At 43.2% G+C, this 18,182-nt stretch overlaps 1 protein-coding gene across 1 annotated transcript in view; it reads left to right on the top strand.

The window, feature by feature from the left end:
• The first annotated feature begins 439 nt into the window (after positions 1 to 439).
• Positions 440 to 18,182, top strand: part of ZNF423 (zinc finger protein 423) — a 387,723-nt gene continuing 369,980 nt past the window's right edge. The window contains exon 1 of the mRNA XM_089689472.1: positions 440 to 1,900. Within this exon, the coding sequence (XP_089545598.1) occupies positions 1,861 to 1,900 (40 nt within the window). The 5' untranslated portion in view covers positions 440 to 1,860. The remainder of the gene's footprint in view (positions 1,901 to 18,182) is intronic.

The following is an 18,182-nucleotide window of genomic DNA, read 5'->3' as shown; positions in this document are numbered from 1 at the left end:
GGCTGTCAGCGGTGGGAAGGTGTCATCCCACTCTCTGCTGTCACATATGATTCTGCTGACATTTCTGGCACTGTTCAGATGTGTGCATTAGATGCGGCACTGAAAAGCCGGCTGTGATCACGTCATGTCACTAATGTGGAAATGGAGTTTGTTTACTCCGACCTGTCAGCTTATCCCCCCAGCGATGGCCGATGTGCCCCCCGCTTTTTGTGTGCCCCCCGCTCTTTGTGTGCCCCATCCATCTCTGCTCCATGTCGGAGCTCCACGTCCCGGGCTGTGTGCGGCGTTCTCCATCCCCCACTGGCGGTTGTGATGACATTCCTCCGGTGCCCCTTCCTCTCCCCGATCACCTCCAGTGTTTCGGCCTCTCTCCTCCCCCACAACTCCGCCTCGTCCCCTCCTTCAGCCTGTATTTCCAGCGCTGTCCAGGGCTCGGTGCTGTTGTCTCTCACTGTCTGATTGAGCCCAGGCTGTGCGGGGGCTCCCTGCGGGATCAGAGCGCTCCCCCGCCGGGACTCCACTCCTCACATCCCCCTGCTGGGACTCCGCTCCATCCCCAGCCCAGCCTGGCTTTATTATGTGTGTCTGCAGTGCAGCCCCAGCAGCAGCAGCGAGAGCAGGAGGGGAGAGAGCCGGGACAAAGAGCAGCCAGCCGGACGAGCGGCATGAGATAGGCAACCGGGGCGGCTGCGGCGGGCTAACCGCGGCGCATGGGGGCAGCTAGCGGCGCCGGACAGCGGGACAGCGGACACTAAACCATCCTCCCGACCGGGGCTACACGGGTCCACACCGGGCACGTAGAGGACAGCAGGAGGGGGGAGGCGACCGATCGGGGGCTACAGACACCAGACCCCATACTATACATCCATAGCGCCTCCCTACACCGGAGCGCGGTACACCTCCCCCCACTATACGATCCGTACAGTACTTTGCTGGATCGCAGCAAAAGAGGATCACCGGGGGCCCCAGCACAGTATTAGCCCAAGGGGCCCCAGCACGGTATTAGCCGAAGTATTAGAGGGGAGCGCAGGGTTACCTCTCCCATCACACCGCATCCTTTGTGCCATAGAGCCGGGGCTGGGGGGGTCACAGGCTGGACAACCATTACAGTCCTCACTGGTCCCAGCACCCCGATCGCTGGTTCTAGCACCCCGATCACCAGTCTTAGTACCCCGATCACCAGTCTTAGTACCCCGATCACCAGTGCACCCAGTCTTAGTACCCCGATCACCGGTCCCAACATCCCGATCACCGGTCCCAGCCGGTTCTAACATCCCGATCACCGGTCCCTCTGCTTTCAGCACCCTAATCACCAGTCCCGCCGGATTTACCAGCCCAATTCCCACCCCCCATACACACATTTTCGGCACCCCGATCACCAATCCTCCGGTCTGGGCACCTTATCGCCCGATCAGCAGTCCCCCTCTTTGTGGCAGTCCGATCACTAGTCCCTTCCATTCTGGTACCTCGATCACCATCGCCCCCCCAAGTCTTGGCACACCGACCCCCCCATAGCATCATCCCGGGCAGCTGGGGGCTCAGACACAGTCCAGGCTCCATCCAGTAAATAGACTAATTTAATTAGCACCCCTCCCCCAGGCTCCGGCATTTCTCCTAATTTTTTCCTGCAGCGCTGGTGTGACTCCCCCTAGGGCTTGGGGTGGGGGGGCACCGGTGCTCCTCCCTCCTCCTCCAACCCCCCTCTGCACCCAAGGGAGTCCCAATCCCACACAATAGGAACTTTAGCACAATAAGTCAGAGGAAGGGGGAAGAGTTTTCTGCAGGAGGGATCCGGCCGCAGGGATCAGCCGCCCGCACACACTCGATTAGCAGTGGGGAGAGTTGGCAGCAGTCGGGGACATGTCCAGGAGGAAGCAGGCCAAGCCACGATCGGTGAAAGGTAAGGACTGCATGACCGACCCCCATGGATGAGCAGATCGGGTGGCATGTGGGGGCTGATGGAGCTCAGCTCTGTCACTGCGGACCTGCATGGGGTCGGTAGATCCGGAGCCCACTAGGGTGACTTCCATCCGGGTATCCAGTGGCTTGGGTGGTGTGTAGGGTCCGATGAAGATCGGTGGGGAGGATCGCACCGTGGGGCCGGCCTGGATCCTTCCAGTGAGGCGCATTGAGTCCGGTGCTGCGGCTCCATACAGACACGTGGGCTGGAGACAGTCTGCATCCCATTCAGTGCTGTGCACAATAAACAGATCCTCCCTTCCCATCCGGTACATCCCCATCAGAGCTGGACTGAAGATCTGCTGCAAACTTCTCCCGGCCACTGTTTCTAAACATTGCTACACTTCACTCACTATGTTATTCTATAGACCTCACAAAGATACACACTCTGGGATAAGGAGATCGCCTTTCCCCAAAAAAGTGACAGTTATTTTCAGTTGTGTCCAATAAGATTTGAATATTCCAGTCACATGGCTGAAAAGAAAGATGCTTCTTGTGTATGACTCCATGAGTCTGTTACAAACTACACTCTAGATATCTTCTATTTTAAATCAATGCAAAGCCCAGTACCCCAGAGCAGAGCAGTAGGGGAGCGTGGGGATCCAGCCTAAAAGTCTTGTATGTATAGTTTCCTCTTCAAGCAGCTGACTGCAAATCCTCACAAGGAATTATATAAAAAAAAAAAAACGAAAAGCGGAGCGCATCTGAGAGTCGGTAGGTGAACTGGGAAATTGAGATGGATTTAAATTTTCCTGTTCACCTACTAATATTCTTAGATGCACTCCACTTTTTGGTTCTTTTTCTTAAATAAGTATTAATAAACGTGTCATGTATTGCAGTGTACAAGGTCTTAGATGTTTTGGCTGCATTAGGTTGTTTTTTTCTTCAACCCAGTGTCTGTTATTTTTCAACTTGCTTAAATAAGCTGTCCAGCAAAAGTGGCAGTTGGAGGGTTGAGAAAAAAACATTTAACACTGACAGGCTGCTTACAATGGTCAGAATTTATTCATTAACATAAAACCTTTTATCCCAAAAGGAAAAAAGAAAACTGTTGCTGTAACTGCTAGCTGGAGTTCTGCTTTAGCCTCAGTTCACATATATGCAGTGCAGGAAATGCAGCAGATCCCGTGCATTTTCCCACACCACATTGAAATTGCACCGTGTTCATGCAATCTGCTGGGGGTGTCACTGCTAAATTAACAACACCCCAAAACAGGTCACAAATCTTAGTGCGATTGCCTGAGAACGGATCACATGGGTGTCAACACCCACACAATTTGATTCCAGAGCTGCAAAAAAAGATGCATGCACCTTTTTTGTGTGGGTGCAGTGCGATTATAGCACATACAGAATGAATTTGAATAGGAATGCGGTGCAATTCCTATTCAAATCATGTGCAGTGTCCCGCACCACACAAGTGTGCAACCATGCAAGTCCATCTACATCTGTCACTACATTATTATTATACAGGATTTAGGTAGCGCCAACAGTGTGCACAGCGCTTTACAAAACGAAGGTAGTTACAATACAATTTGGTACAAGAGGAAACAGAGGGCTGTACTTGTTAGAGCTTACAATCTAAGAGGCATCTCACATTGCCCTCTTCCCCCATTTGTCCAAAGGTGTCTCCGTTGCTACTTCAATTGAGTGGAGTCACTCTAAGGCAGGAAGTGTGGTACCGGCCAGACCACCAGGTGAAAATAAATGCCAACAAAGCCTAAAAAGAAAACAAATGCAGCCCCATGTTTAAGAATGTTTGGGTTTAACATTGCTTTAGTGTGTGGTCAGTGTTGATCAGACATTGGAGGGGTGCTGGTGTTGCAGAGAATTAGGGAGGTTTCCCTACTATTAGACTTTGAAATTTTATTGTGGCAGACAAATTTACACCTTATACTGTTTTTCTGTAAATGTTTGTACTGGTAATTAAAGTATATCTAAAGCCCAAACTTTGTTTTTTTTTTATTTTCGATAGAGCAGGGGAGGGTTAAGCTGTAGTTTGTTTTTTTTTTTTTTTTTTTTTTTAATTTTACCACCTGTGTCTCAGGGAGATTTCTTTTCACTTCCTGTCCTGCAGACTCTACAGGAAGTGAGAGGATAGCGATCAAAGTGATGGAACTCCTCTCTTAAGCTGGCCATACACTATACAATTAGACTGTACAACCTTCTTTAGATCTGCCCAAACTATGTAATAGTAAAACATAGCTAAACAATCTCTTCCATTTGTATCAAATCAGGCATTACCTAGTTGATGGTAGATCTAAAGGAGATTGTACCGTGAGATTGTTTGCGTTAAGCTGGCTACACAATATACGGTTTTCTTGTTCAATGTCCTTTACATTTACCTTCATTGCATACAATTTGAAAGTGTTTAGGTTTGACCTCATATTATACGGTAAATATAAATGAAATTGTACAACAACAAAAATGTATAACGTGTAGCCAGCTTTAGACTGTTGTCACAGGAACAAGTGTCTCCATGGGAAAATTTCTCCTCTATTCCTGCAAAGGTGACTACTCCTAAAGATGCTTTCCCTTCACTTTTCTTCCTGGTGACATTGGCTGTGATCACCAATCTTCCTAACAGATATGTACATCAATATAAACCAGGCTATGGTTCTAACCCTTCACCACTCTTCCTAAATCTAACAAAAAATTGGGGTTTAAAATAGATTGTCATTTATGTATACATTGTTTTCTTTGTTCTATTAATAAGTAGGTTACATCTGATAAAAAAAAACATTGAAGAGCCAGATTACTCCAATCCTTCTATACATTATCCTAGATTTATACATGTTCTGAGTGATAGGGTGCCACTTTATAAATAAAGGAATTAAATAAATGCAACACTGTGGAATAAAAAGCTGTTTGTTGGTAAGAGTTTGTATGCATACTATTCTATCATATGGAATGAAGTCTCCCCAAGATAATGTCCCAGTGCCAGAGTGATGACAAATATACCATGGTGTATAAGCACCAATATAGGTGTGGAAATGATGTCATCTGTCTCCGAATAATAAAGTATGCCTACACAGGATTGTTCACACTTCAATTTTGGGTGCTGGGAAGGGTTAAATCTCGGCGGCTCTATTCATAACCTGAATTGCTCCTCAAGCTATGCTGAATATGGTTTCCATGTCTTGCATGGATGAGGGCTGATAAGCCAGAAACAGCTACATGCAATGAATGAACGGCTCTATAACATTATTAGGCTGTCTGAGTTCTGAATCTGTGGATGTGGATGCAGTTGGCTACTGAGGCATATATGAATGATTTGCATTCTTCCACCCACTTTCCTTAACTAAAGCATAAATCTTTTTTTTTTTTTTTTTAATGATTTTTTGATGAAAGTGATGACATGTTAATAGTATCTGTCTGCTGTATTTCGCAGAATATTTTTTTTATAACTTTTTTTACTGTGTGTGCACCAGTAGCGTGTTAAGCAGTTGCTAACTACCCAGACAGTGCCTGTGTCTGATTGGATGGAGGTACTGTTTGTCCGTAAATTTTCTGACCGACTACTTCAGCAAAAGTCCATTGAATCAGCAGAACCACTCAGGACATGAAAGAATGGGCAGCCCACAGTCTGAATGTTGGTTGAATCTGCAGAAATAGGCTGAAATTCGAACATGTGTGGTCATCTTTCAGATTATTTTTTTTGTCCTTAAATGATGCAATTTTCTGCTGTAGCTGATTAGTTGTTTAGTTACTGTACTTTATACAAGCAGAACTCCCAGTGCTAATTTATTTGGTTATGCATTTTATTAACTTGAATTGTGACATTGTATTCCACGGCACTCTACAGGGTACACAGACTATTCATACTAGACCCTGCTCCATAAGGGTTTCCAATGTAAGCCAACCACAGTGAAACCTAGACGAGCTGTCTGGCTTTTATGTGTAACCTAATGCAATTTGTTTTTGGATTGTGTGATTAAAGAAAAGTGTCTGAAGGTGACCTAGACAATGTAGAATAATTCCATGCAGATAGTCCTGTGTTATATTTTGGCTTTTGAAAGTGATCATGGTGATTTCAGGTGCTGGAGCATAGCCATCTCATGTACATGACACTTGAATTTTTGTTGACTTTTGTTTTTGCATAAACTAGGTCAATGTCACCATGAAATGTCTATTCTAACCAAACTACATTTAATAGTAACCATAAGTATATAGCCCAACATTTGGTAATAAAGCTTCATCATTGCACTGAAAAAAACTTCTACAAACTACCCATATAAGATAATTCTAGTCCTACTAACTGTACACCTAATACTAAATAACTCTATGTTTATAAAGTGGTGAATGTGACATTCTGTGCAGGTGAATCTTCCAGGTGCATGCATTTTAAATGACATTGATTCACCACCAGGGAGTATTTTGGGAAAGTCACATTTACTTCTTTATAAATATGCCCCTAAGTGTAACTCTACTTAGATGGGCCATACACTATACAACCTCATTGTATAAGCTCAGATTTACCAAAACTATGTAGTATAAGGACAAACCTAAACAACCTATTCAGATTGTATTCAATTAGGCAGGACCTTGCACTACATAGTTGATGGTAGATCTAATGCAGACCATAGACGCGGATCTTCTCGTTTCTTTTTATCGGTCATGCTGTAAAATCCACGAAAAATGGCCGTTTTTCGTAGCCATTGGTGGCAGCTTCAGCAACGACCAATTTTTTTTTTGTTTATCGGACGACAGTTCCGCCGATAAACAGCCCGTCTATGGCCAGCCTAAAGGATCGATCAGATACCATTTCAAAATCTATATCTCAGGTACAATAAGTTGTATACTTTATGGTCAGCTGAAAGATTAATTCTTGGAATATTTTTACATGGGTACATTAGTCCAGGAAGCTTGAAATCATTTGAGCAGACACTGCTACTTCAATGATCTCCACTTTCTTCCAGTTTCCAGTGAACACGGAAGGTTGGCCGCTCAGCATGGGCCCCATTCAGAGAATGTTTTGCATTTTCTGAATGAATGCAAAGCATTCTGTGATTGGATGAGGTAGAGAATAAGATGTCACTGTCACATCTCTCCACCTTATCCAATCAGAGAAAGCTTTGTATTAATTCAGAGAATGTGTTGTGCTCTGCTGAGCAGCCAACCATTGTGTTCTCAATGCATCAGGCTGGCCACTCAGAATGGGATGTAAAAATATACCATGCCTGGCCTTATTCTTTAACTACACTAACCAATACCTTCAAATCTACACTCCTGTTTTGCCCCTAACGACCATTTTGTTTAAAAGCATGGGCTGCATTGGCTTAACTGGTAAGATTTGCTGTTTATAGCATGCGGATGTAGACAGAGAGTCGGCCTTTGGAGGATATTGGTAGATGTGCATCTACATATACTGCAACAAAAAACACTGACCTTCTACTTCTCACTACTGGTGTGTAGAGTGATGTACTAAGACACAGGCTCCAAATTTGTAACAACATGGGAAAAGTGCTATATCACTAGAACCAGAGTAATACCATGTTACTGCAGGAAGACCGTAGAATAGTGATGACATGCTAACTGATTAAAGTTATGTCCTCAGAATCAATGGCATTTAATGGTACTGTACAATCAGGGATAAAATACTATTGTGAGGATTTTAGGTTACAGTGCTAGTGAACTCTAGTTTTATATTTGTAGGTAAGTTTATAATAAAGCCTACCTGTAGGTAAAATGAATATCTCCTAAACGTCCACCATTTAGGAGATATTCTAGTGAGCAGCAGCCGGTGATGTCACCGGTGCATGCGCTCTGAAGGAACAGCATACCTGTGCTGTTCCTTCAGAGCTGTGTGACACGGCCTTGACTCCTGTGCTCATGCTTGGCCATTCAAGCTGCCGCAGCCCGGGAACCTGGAAGGAAGATGGTGTGAGGATGGAAGTGACAGCTTGCCACTGGAGGGCTTCGTTTCAAGGTAAGTCTTTCATAATGTGCTAGTATGTGATGTATACTAGCCAGGGGTGGACTGACCATTTGGAAACTCTGGCATGGCCGAGGGCCCGGGGTCAGTAGGGGGCCCCATGAGATGCCCCTGGTACCTTTTTTCATAGGCTTTTTTGAGTTTGGGCAAGGACACAGGGGCCCCATGATCCCCTATTGCTGGGGGGCTCCATGAGTTGTCAGTCCGCCCCTGATACTAGCATATTATGCCTTCACATTGCAGGGGGAAATCTTTTTTTTTTTTTTTGCTTTAAAGCCTATGTTTACCTAAAACTAAACATAAAAATTAGCACTAGGGACATCGCTTACCCTCAATATGTCCCTTTTGTTACTGTGTCCTCCATCCTCTGAAAACCTCCTCTTCTGATTCCCCCACTACTACAGCTTCTATGATGAAACAGGATCTATGAATGGAGGGGACAGACCTATTAATCAAACACTTACCCTCCATTCATTGATTGTATTTAATTCATAGAAGTTGTACTAACCGCTTCCATGAATGGAGCAGCTGGGTGGAAATGGGGAGCATAGTTGGCTACTCTTAATGAGTGCCTTTCACAAACCTTTAGTTTTATTAATCCTTGCTGTACCAGAGTATTATGGCAGAAGGGGTGGAGGAATCAGAGGAAGAGTTGGGCGAAAGGAGAGCACAGCTGCACAAAGGGAAATATCTCACTATAGGTAAGTAGTGTTCTTTGTGCTCATTTTATTAAACCCAAAATGTAATATGTATTTATTTTTTATTTGTTTTAATTTTGAGGGACACTTTGCAGTTACGATTTATGCAGTGCTTTACATGTACATTCATATCAGTGCCTGCTCTCAAGGAGCTTTCAATCTAAGGTCCCTATCTCACGTGCATGCATACATACCAAGGACAATTTTTAGACAGGAGCCAATTAACCTGCCAGCATGTCTTTGGAGTGTGGGAGGAAACGGAACTCTACTATCACACCATGCCATGAGGGCACACGGTATATATGCCATCTGTGAAGAAAATGGGTGGGTGCAGCATGAGAAGAATGTAATGCCTACTGTGAAGACAATGTAGGAAAATAGTCCTATTGGTTGTCCTGTACAGGCACAGTGCACATTAAAGGGGAATTTGCTACCCCAAAATGGCATTCGTAATAGTCTGTGTACATACATCTAGGAACTGTCTTACCGGTTTAAACATTTGTGAAGTCATCTTTTTTTTCTATGTAGCTTCATAACATAGGATAAACACAAGGAGTGAAGGTGCTTCTAAGTGCAGCAGTATTGGCAAAAAAGCATAACGTAACAGGCAGTCATTACTAAGGATACCAGCACTTTTCTCACACTTCTGTAGACTTGGGGTCCTTTAGTGTTCTGCTCAGATCCGTTTAGGTCTGGAGAGAAAAAAAATGGTTTACATTGTTAGCTGCCCAGAATGGGCAGCACAGTGCCTAGCACTTTTGCTTGGCAGCTCTAGGATCTTTGTTTGTAATCCAAAATATGGCACTACCTGCCTGGAATTTGTATGTTCTCCCTGTGCCTGTGTGGGTTTCTTCCTACACTCCAAAGACATGCTGGTAGGTTAATTTGCTACTGTTTAAGTTTGCCCTAGTATGTATGAATGTGAGTTAGGGATCTTAGATTGTAAGCTCCTTGAGGGCAGGGTCTGATGTGGATGAACAATATATATATATATATATATATATAAAGCACTCTGTATTTGACAATGCTATATAAATACCTGATATAAATGTGATGGATCGGCAGTAATTGGATGTAAATGGGCTCATGTCAATTTTACATCTGACTGTCCATAGACCTAACATGGGTCTGCTATGCTCCAGAGACCAAAACAATGAACAGACACAGATATCACAAAAGTGATATTTGCTCCGCACCAGTAGGGGGTCTGTTAACAGAAATGGGCTTTAGGGCTCATTTATACTTGCTTCCCTCATTGCTGACCCTCTGAAAAGTGATCTGCAGTGTAATCACTTTTCACATAGCATTGGACAGGCAGCTTGGAGGCAATATGTCACCTTGTCGATATTTTTTTAAAACTGTAAAGCCCACAGCACTGTGCCACAACCACATGCAGTCGCGGTACAACCCCATTCACTTGATTGCTCACTCCTGAGAAGGACTATTTTTTTTTGAAATCCTAGATATTTTTATTGTTCTATCAATTTACATGTACTGTACATTCACATCAGTCCCTTCCATCAAGTTGCTTACAATCTTAGTTCATATCTCACATGCATTACTAGCTCTAATTTAAACAGGAGCCAGTTAGTCTACCAGCATGTCTTTGGAGTGTGGGAGGAAGCCTACACAAGCACAGGGAGAACATGTAGACTCCATTCAGGTAGTGTCATGGTTGGGATTCATACCAATGACCCTAGTGCTGCAAGGGAAAAGTGCTAATCACTAGGCCATTGTGCTTCACTATGGGATTTATAGTGTGCATAGCCACAACTAAAGTGCACTGTTCATTCCAAACAAATGAAATGAGGGTGAAAAGAAGCTCCTGAAGGACGTTTCAAGTGGGCAGAAAAACAATAAGATGATTTCATGAAAAACAGATTAAAGGACAGGTTCACCTTTAGTAACTTGTTACATGTTACACCCATATTTGGAGTGTAACATGAACATGTAACATGTTACTAAAGCACCTGCCCGAGCCCTGACCCGATCCATTGTGACAGTGGGAGGGAGATCCTCTCCCCGTACCTACTGTCAGGATCTAAAAACAGAATGGTTGGGTGGGGCTCCACCCATATAGCCGCGTCATCCATTCACAGAGTACTGTCAGCTATGGCAGATGGCTTGTGGTTCTCAATGAACTGCAAGGGCTCTGGTGAGTGCTCTCATAGTTCATTGATCCTTCCTGGACTTGTGTAACTGTCTGGCTGCATGGAAAGTATGGGCAGACAGCTATACTAAGAGTCTGCAGGAGCCTGACATTGCTGATCATGGGTGCAATGCTCTGCAGGCTCCTAAGAAAGAAAGAAAAAATAATAGATGTACTTTTTTTTACCAACAAAAATGTGCATTTATTAATAATAATATAAATAATATTAAAAATATATATATAAAAAAATATATATATATATATATATATATATATTACATACACGCTCACTGGCCACTTTATTAGGTACACCTGTTCAATTGCTTGGTAAGACAAATTGCTAATTAGCCAATTGAATCACATGGCAGCTCAATGCATTTAGGCATAGATGTGCTGAAGACAACCTGCTGAATTTCAAACCAAACACCATAATGGAGAAGAAAGGGGATTTAAGTGACTTTGAAAGTGGCATGGTGGTTGGTGTCAGATGGGCTGGTCTGAGTATTTAAAAAAAATTCTCATGTACTGGTATTTTCACGCACAACCATCTCTAGGGTTTACAGAGAATGGTCTGAAAAAAGAGAAATATCCAGTGAGTTGCAGTTGTGTGGATGAAAATGCTTTGTTGATGTCAGAGGAGAATGTGCAGACTGGTTGCTGCGACATTCAGATGGCAGGGTCAGAATTTGTAATAAATAACATGATAGCATGGATCCATACTGCCTTGTATCAATGGTTCAGGCTGGTGGTGCAATGGTGTGGGGAATATTTTCTTGGCACTAGCAATGTGTACCTAATAAAGTGGCTGGAGAGTGTTTATATATATTTATTACAGGTACTTGTATAGCAATTTCAATTTACGCAGCGCTTTATATATATATATATATATATTGTACATTCACATCAGTCCCTAACCCTCAAGGGATGTACAAGCTAGGATGTACAAGCTAAAGTACCTAACTTACATTCATACATACACATACTAGGACCAATTTAGATAGGGACCAATGAACCTACCAGCATGTCTTTGGAATGTGGGAGGAAACCGGAGTACCTGGAGGAAACCTGTGCAGGCACAGGGAGAACATGCAAACTCCAAGCAGGTGGTGCCATGGTTTGGATTCGAACTATATAGTATGTGTGTGTATGTGTATATATATATATATATATATATATATATATATACAGGTGAAACTCGAAAAATTAGAATATCGTGCAAAAGTTCATTAATTTCAGTAATGCAACTTAAAAGGTGAAACTAATATATGAGATAGACTCATTACATGCAAAGCAAGATAGTTCAAGCTGTGATTTCACATAATTATGATGATTATGGCTTACAGCTCATGAAAACCCCAAATCCACAATCTCAGAAAATTAGAATATTACATGCAATCAATAAAACAAGGATTGTACATAGAACAATATCGGACCTCTGAAAAGTATAAGCATGCATATGTACTCAGTACTTGGTTTGGGCCCCTTTTGCAGCAATTACTGCCTCAATGCGGCGTGGCATGGAAGCTATCAGCCTGTGGCACTGCTGAGGTGTTATGGAAGACCAGGATGCTTCAATAGCGGCCTTCAGCTCTCCTGCATTGTTCGGTCTCATGTCTCTCATCTTTCTCTTGGCAATGCCCCGTAGATTCTCTATGGGGTTCAGGTCAGGCGAGTTTGCTGGCCAATCAAGCACAGTAATCCCACGGTCATTGAACCAGGTTTTGGTGCTTTTGGCAGTGTGGGCAGGTGCCAAGTCCTGCTGGAAAATGAAGTCAGCATCCCCATAAAGCTCATCTGCGAAAGGAAGAATGAAGTGCTCCAAAATCTCCTGGTAGACGGCTGAGTTGACCCTGGACTTGAAGCACAGTGGACCAACACCAGCAGATGACATGGCTCCCCAAATCAACACAGACTGTGGAAACGTCACACTGGACTTCAAACATCTTGCAGTGTGTGCCTCTCCATTCTTCCTCCATACTCTGGGTCCTTGGTTTCCAAATGAGATGCAAAAGTTGCTCTCTTCAGAAAAGAGGACTTTGGACCACTGAGCAACAGACCAGGTCTGTTTTTCTTTAGCCCAGGTAAGACGCTTCTGACGTTGTTGTTCAGGAGCGGTTTGACAAGAGGAAAACGACATTTGAAGACCCTGTCCAGGATCCGTCTGTGTGTGGTGGCTCTTGATGCACTGACTCCAGCCTCAGTCCACTCCTTGTGAAAGTCCCCAACACTTTTGAATGGCCTTTTCCTGACAATCCTCTCCAGGCTGCAGTTATCCCTGCTGCTTGTGCGCCTTTTTTCTTCCACACTTTTCCCTTCCACATAACTCCTCTATTAATGTACTTTGATACAGCACTTTGGGAACATCCAACTTCTTTTGCAATTACCTTTTGAGGCTTTCCCTCCTTATGGAGGGTGTCAATGATGGTTTCCTGCACAACTGTCAGGTCAGCAGTCTTTCCCATGATTGTGATTCCTACTGAACCAGACTGAGAGACCATTTAAAGGCTCAGGAACCCTTTGCAGGTGTTATGGCTTAATTAGCTGATTAGAGTGGGACACTTTGAGCCTAGAATATTGCACCTTTTCACAATATTCTAATATTCTGAGATTGTGGATTTGGGAGTTTCATGAGCTGTAAGCCATAATTATTACAATTATGACAAATCATGGCTTGAACTATCTTGCTTTGCATGTAATAAGTCTATCTCATACATTAGTTTCACCGTTTAAATTGCATTACTGAAATAAATGTACTTTTGCACAATATTCTAGTGTGTGTGTGTGTGTGTGTGTGTGTGTGTGTGTGTGTCGCGTCGCATTAGACTTTCTTGTAAAGGAAAGGGCAGTTCATGTATGTATGTAAAGCGTCATTTCACAGATGTCAGGATTGCAGAGCTTTTCCTGCTTTCAGGTTAAGTCAGACAATATAGTTGTTTGCCAAATGCATGTTTTCTTTTTCTTTCATTTTGTTTTATTTTTTATTCCAGAGACTGCAATTAAGTATAATATTTTGTCATGCTGATGTGGTCTCTAGTTTCCTTGGAGACAGTTAAGATTTTGGGCCTGAAGCCTGTATTGGAGGTTCCTACTACAAATGAGTACACATAATAATACATAATACACAGCTTTGAGATATTACCGATCTTTACAGACACTGTCATTCATGATTATTATCCAATTCCAACAGATTGTGTGTGTATATACAGTATCTCACAGAAGTGAGTACATCCCTCACATTTTTATAAATATTTTATTCTATCTTTTCATGTGACAGCACTGAAGAAATTACACTTTGCTACAATGTATAGTAGTAAGTGTACAGCTTGTATAACAGTGTAAATTTGCTGTCCCTTCAAAATAACTCAACATACAGCCATTAATGTTTAAACCGTTGTACGTTTTCAAAATGGAGATGGCCTTTCAGCGACATCAGTGCCTGTGCCCATTTCCGGGCTGGAATTTCAGTTATGGAGGCTCAGCATCACATGCGGGCACTACTTAGTGAGGTCTGCACACAAATCCAGCCTGCCTAGGAATGTTCACTCCTCCAGACTGACATCCATCCATCAACACGATTTGATAATTGCATAACACCTCCCAAGAACCAGCCCATTGCTTACCTGAGCCCTGAGGGCTCTTGAGAGGAGTACGGAGACAGGGTGCTGTGATGTTTTCAGGGTGCACAGAGTCCCAGTAATGACCTTGATGGGTCTAAAATAAAGCATGCAATGAAAATGTGATGTTGATGATTTTGGGAAGAACCAGGGAGGGCAAAATCAGATAAAACATCAGCTTTATGATGATCAGGTCTAAACAGGACAAATGAGCAAACTAGTGTGTGTAGGTATGCTACACATGTACAGCTAATGAAGCCTGATGGTAAAACTGGTCCTTTGTAAATGACAGATGTTGAATGTAGACGAGATGAAGATTACAGACTTACCACTTAAGCCATTGGAAGATGAAAGAGGAATAATTTTACTCCAGAAAGGCACATTACTTGTAAAGTGCTGGGGAAGGCAGCGTGAGCTAATTGGAGTGTTTGTTTTCATCTCTGAATGTGTGTGTGTTTTTTAAGTCTTTATTGCCTGAAGTTAATTGATGGAATTTCTTCTTTTAAAGATGCAGTCATGCTCAGCAGCTATGGGGGAGGAAATTTACTAACAGAACTTTCTTTTATAATCTGTCATGTAAGCGTGTTTTTGCACTCTCAGCAGACTGGTTATTTGTTTCTATTTGAACTATACATTTTCTGAGATCTTCTGTAGTTGTATCTGATACACTATAGTGAGATCAGTCTAATCCCAGTGAACTATTAAAACATAAACTGTTTCTTATGTTTTTAGATGTTTATCAGGAGGAGGTGTCATAGCTGACTGCAAGTTTTTTTTTTTAAATGTATGTGAGAGATTGCATTGGGTATTGCTGTCCATTTATTACTGAACACTTTGTTAGAGCTGGGGAGAGCAGATGCTGCTGCATCTTTGTTGTCTAATCACAGTTGGAGGAGGGTCTTAGACTAGTCTGTGCATGCTAGTCTTGAAGGGAGGTCTCAGGTATGGAATCTGGTCATGTTGTCTGGAAGCAGACTAGGCTATAAGACTGATTGAACTGAATGACATACCCCACATTTCTCATGGACCCCAGAACAACATACTCAGTGAAGCATTGGGAACCATTAGACTTGCACGTGTATCAAGTAAAAGAAAATTTCAAACATTTTCAATAGCTCTGGTGAGCCATTCCACACAGCAAGGCTTCCCTCAGTGGGCACCCAACAGTAGTTCAAATCATAGAAATATAGAAAGGAATGCCAGACCAAACCTGGATGAGTTCAAGATAATTGTAATTGTTTGTAAATACCAACGCGTTTCAAGGGTAACTCCACTCCTCCTTCATCATGGTATACATGGATGGATTCAGAGAGAGAGAAAACAGTGACTTCACAGAACCAGTACTGAACTGTCCTAATGGAGTAACAATTTGACAGGTGGTCTTGGGCAACAATGAAGCTATTGGGCTCAGTGAGGCTCAGGCTGTTTTTGCCAGTGTTTGTAGCCTACGTTGTACTGCTGTTGCAGTAGGGATTAAAGTAGTAATAAACCATCAGCATTTTTTTAGTTTAACACATTAGGTGCAAAAAAAAAAAAATCCCCTGTAAACTATTTGTTGAAATTCTTACTTAAGTGTTTGTAGTTTACAATTCATTGCTACTTTTGCCTGCTGTCTCAGTGCTACTTCCCCGAATGTCCACTCTTCACAGGAAATAATTAACAGTGGACAATGTAGGCTTCAGCCAGTCTGTTAGTTTGAAGAAGGGAGGAGGAAGGGAGTGCCTTGCCATCCTAGGTTACCGAGCCTGTGTTTCTATTGATGCACACAGTGTAGGGAGACACAACTGTAGTCCATGCATGCAAGGGTGACTCCATAGGATGCTGCAAGAGGCAGGAGCCACCCTAAAATGGGAAACCTGGGGGAGCGGTCAGGAAATTGGCTTAAAGCGGAGTTCCACTCATCCTGTCAAAAAATAAAAGTCAGCATCTACAAAAACTGCAACTACTAACTTTTAAAAAACAGCCACTTACCTGTCTCTTGATCCCGTGGTGTGTCCCCCGCAGCCTGTTTCACCTGCCATATTGGATTCCTGGAGGCCGGCATCTTCAGTGTGGGCACCCGGATGTGACAGCTTGCGGCTTCACAGCCGGGTACCCACTGCGCATGCGTGAGTAGCGCTGCGCTTCGTGAATGGTCCTGTAGTCTTCTGGGACCTGTCACGTGTCCCAAAAGACTACGAGGAGGGAGGACACCTTATGTTTTCGATCACCTAGGCGGTCCGACCGCAATTGGGAGCTGGTACCTGTCAAATTCGGGTACCCGCTCTCCCCCCCCACCCCACCCCCCAAAGGTGCAAATCCTTAATGGGTTCGGACGTGCAGTCCTTAAAGCGAAACTTCCCCTTTTGGGTGGAGCTCCGCTTTAAGCCAAAACATAGTCCAGGATTAAAAGGGAAAGAAGCTGCATATTCAGTAGGTGATTAAAGCGGAGTTCCAGTGAAAATAAAAAAACTATCAGTCAGCAGCTACAAAAACTGCTGACTTTTAAAGAACGGACACTTACCTGTCCCTGAATCCCGCAATGCTCCCTCCTATAGTCAGTTTCATTGATCGCCCTGTGTTCCTGGCACTGGCATCTACAGTGTGGGCACCTGCCTGTGACAGCCGGGTGCCCACTGCGCATGCGCGAGTAGTGCTGCCCTTTGTGAATAGTCCCGTAGTCTTCTGGGACCTGTCACATGTCCCAGAAAACTATGGGGAGGGAGGGAGGAGGACAACTCCTGCTTCTGATCGCCTAGGAAGTGGAAGCAGGTACCTGTCATTTTCGTATACCTGCTCCCCAAAGGGGGGGCCAATCCTTAAAGTGGAACTTCCCCTTTTGGGTGGAGCTCCACTTTAAGAGTTCATTTAACCACAGAATGTGTGTCAAGTGCACGTAAACACACGTCTGCTGATATGCATTTGCATGCTGTGTTGTGTTTTAAAATGTGCTGCATTACTTTTTTTTTTTTTCAACTGTTCTAAGGTGTATTTGTAAAGAAAACCTCAAGTGACTGTTTTGACTCTTACATTTATGTGCGCTTACATGCGTATACATGCATTGTTTCTTGTGCTGAAAAAAAGTAGTGCATGTTCTCCTATTTTCAGCTCAGGTAAGTGCAACACACTGGTGTAAACTGCTTCTATTGAGGTACATTTATTTTTTATGTATATGTGCCGGCATGCATTGATCAACGCATATCAGCACGTCTGGTGTGAATGGACCCGAAATCAGCTGTTGAAAGTGCCCAGAAAACTGAGATTTTATTATTCCTTCAGGAATTTGGCTGTGTTGTCTAGCAGGAGTGCCTGGATTACAAGGTTGGATACCTTGAATAATAAATACTGTTAGGTAAAATGTTTCCCATATATTTATTTCAGCTGTGTACTTGACTGTGGGATATAGTTTGAGCTGTGTTTGGTAACGAAAGTGCTAGATCTGACGTTTTATAGCATGATTGCAGACACTGATGGTGAAAGCTGGTGTTTTACAATAACTACCAGTATGTACTGTAAAAGTGGAAAGAATTTATGGAAGGTTAGGAAATTCTTTTGTTTTTTTAATTAGCATATTGAAATATTCAGGTTCAAATGGCATTGTTTTTCCTTCAGTGACTCGATTGGTCAGATGATTGCTGGGCAATGATGTAAGTGACATTGTTGCCATATTTTTTATCTTCTGTTTATTTTGTTGACATGGTCGTGACTCTGATCTCTATTAATACTTGTAGATGGATTGCATGGCCCTTTGTGGGTAATTAACCAGCTCTTCTATTTAGCCGGCCAAATTGTATTCTAATTAGATTTTGTTTTTTAACCCATCTAAACGTTTTCTCTCTCCAACTTCTCAT

The sequence above is a fragment of the Staurois parvus genome, unplaced genomic scaffold (genome assembly GCF_062004578.1).
Source record: "Staurois parvus isolate SC_StPar_1 unplaced genomic scaffold, SC_StPar_1.0 ptg000476l, whole genome shotgun sequence".
NCBI lineage: Eukaryota > Metazoa > Chordata > Amphibia > Anura > Ranidae > Staurois > Staurois parvus.
Note: the sequence above shows the minus strand (reverse complement) of the source record. Positions and strands in the feature narration are given on the sequence as shown.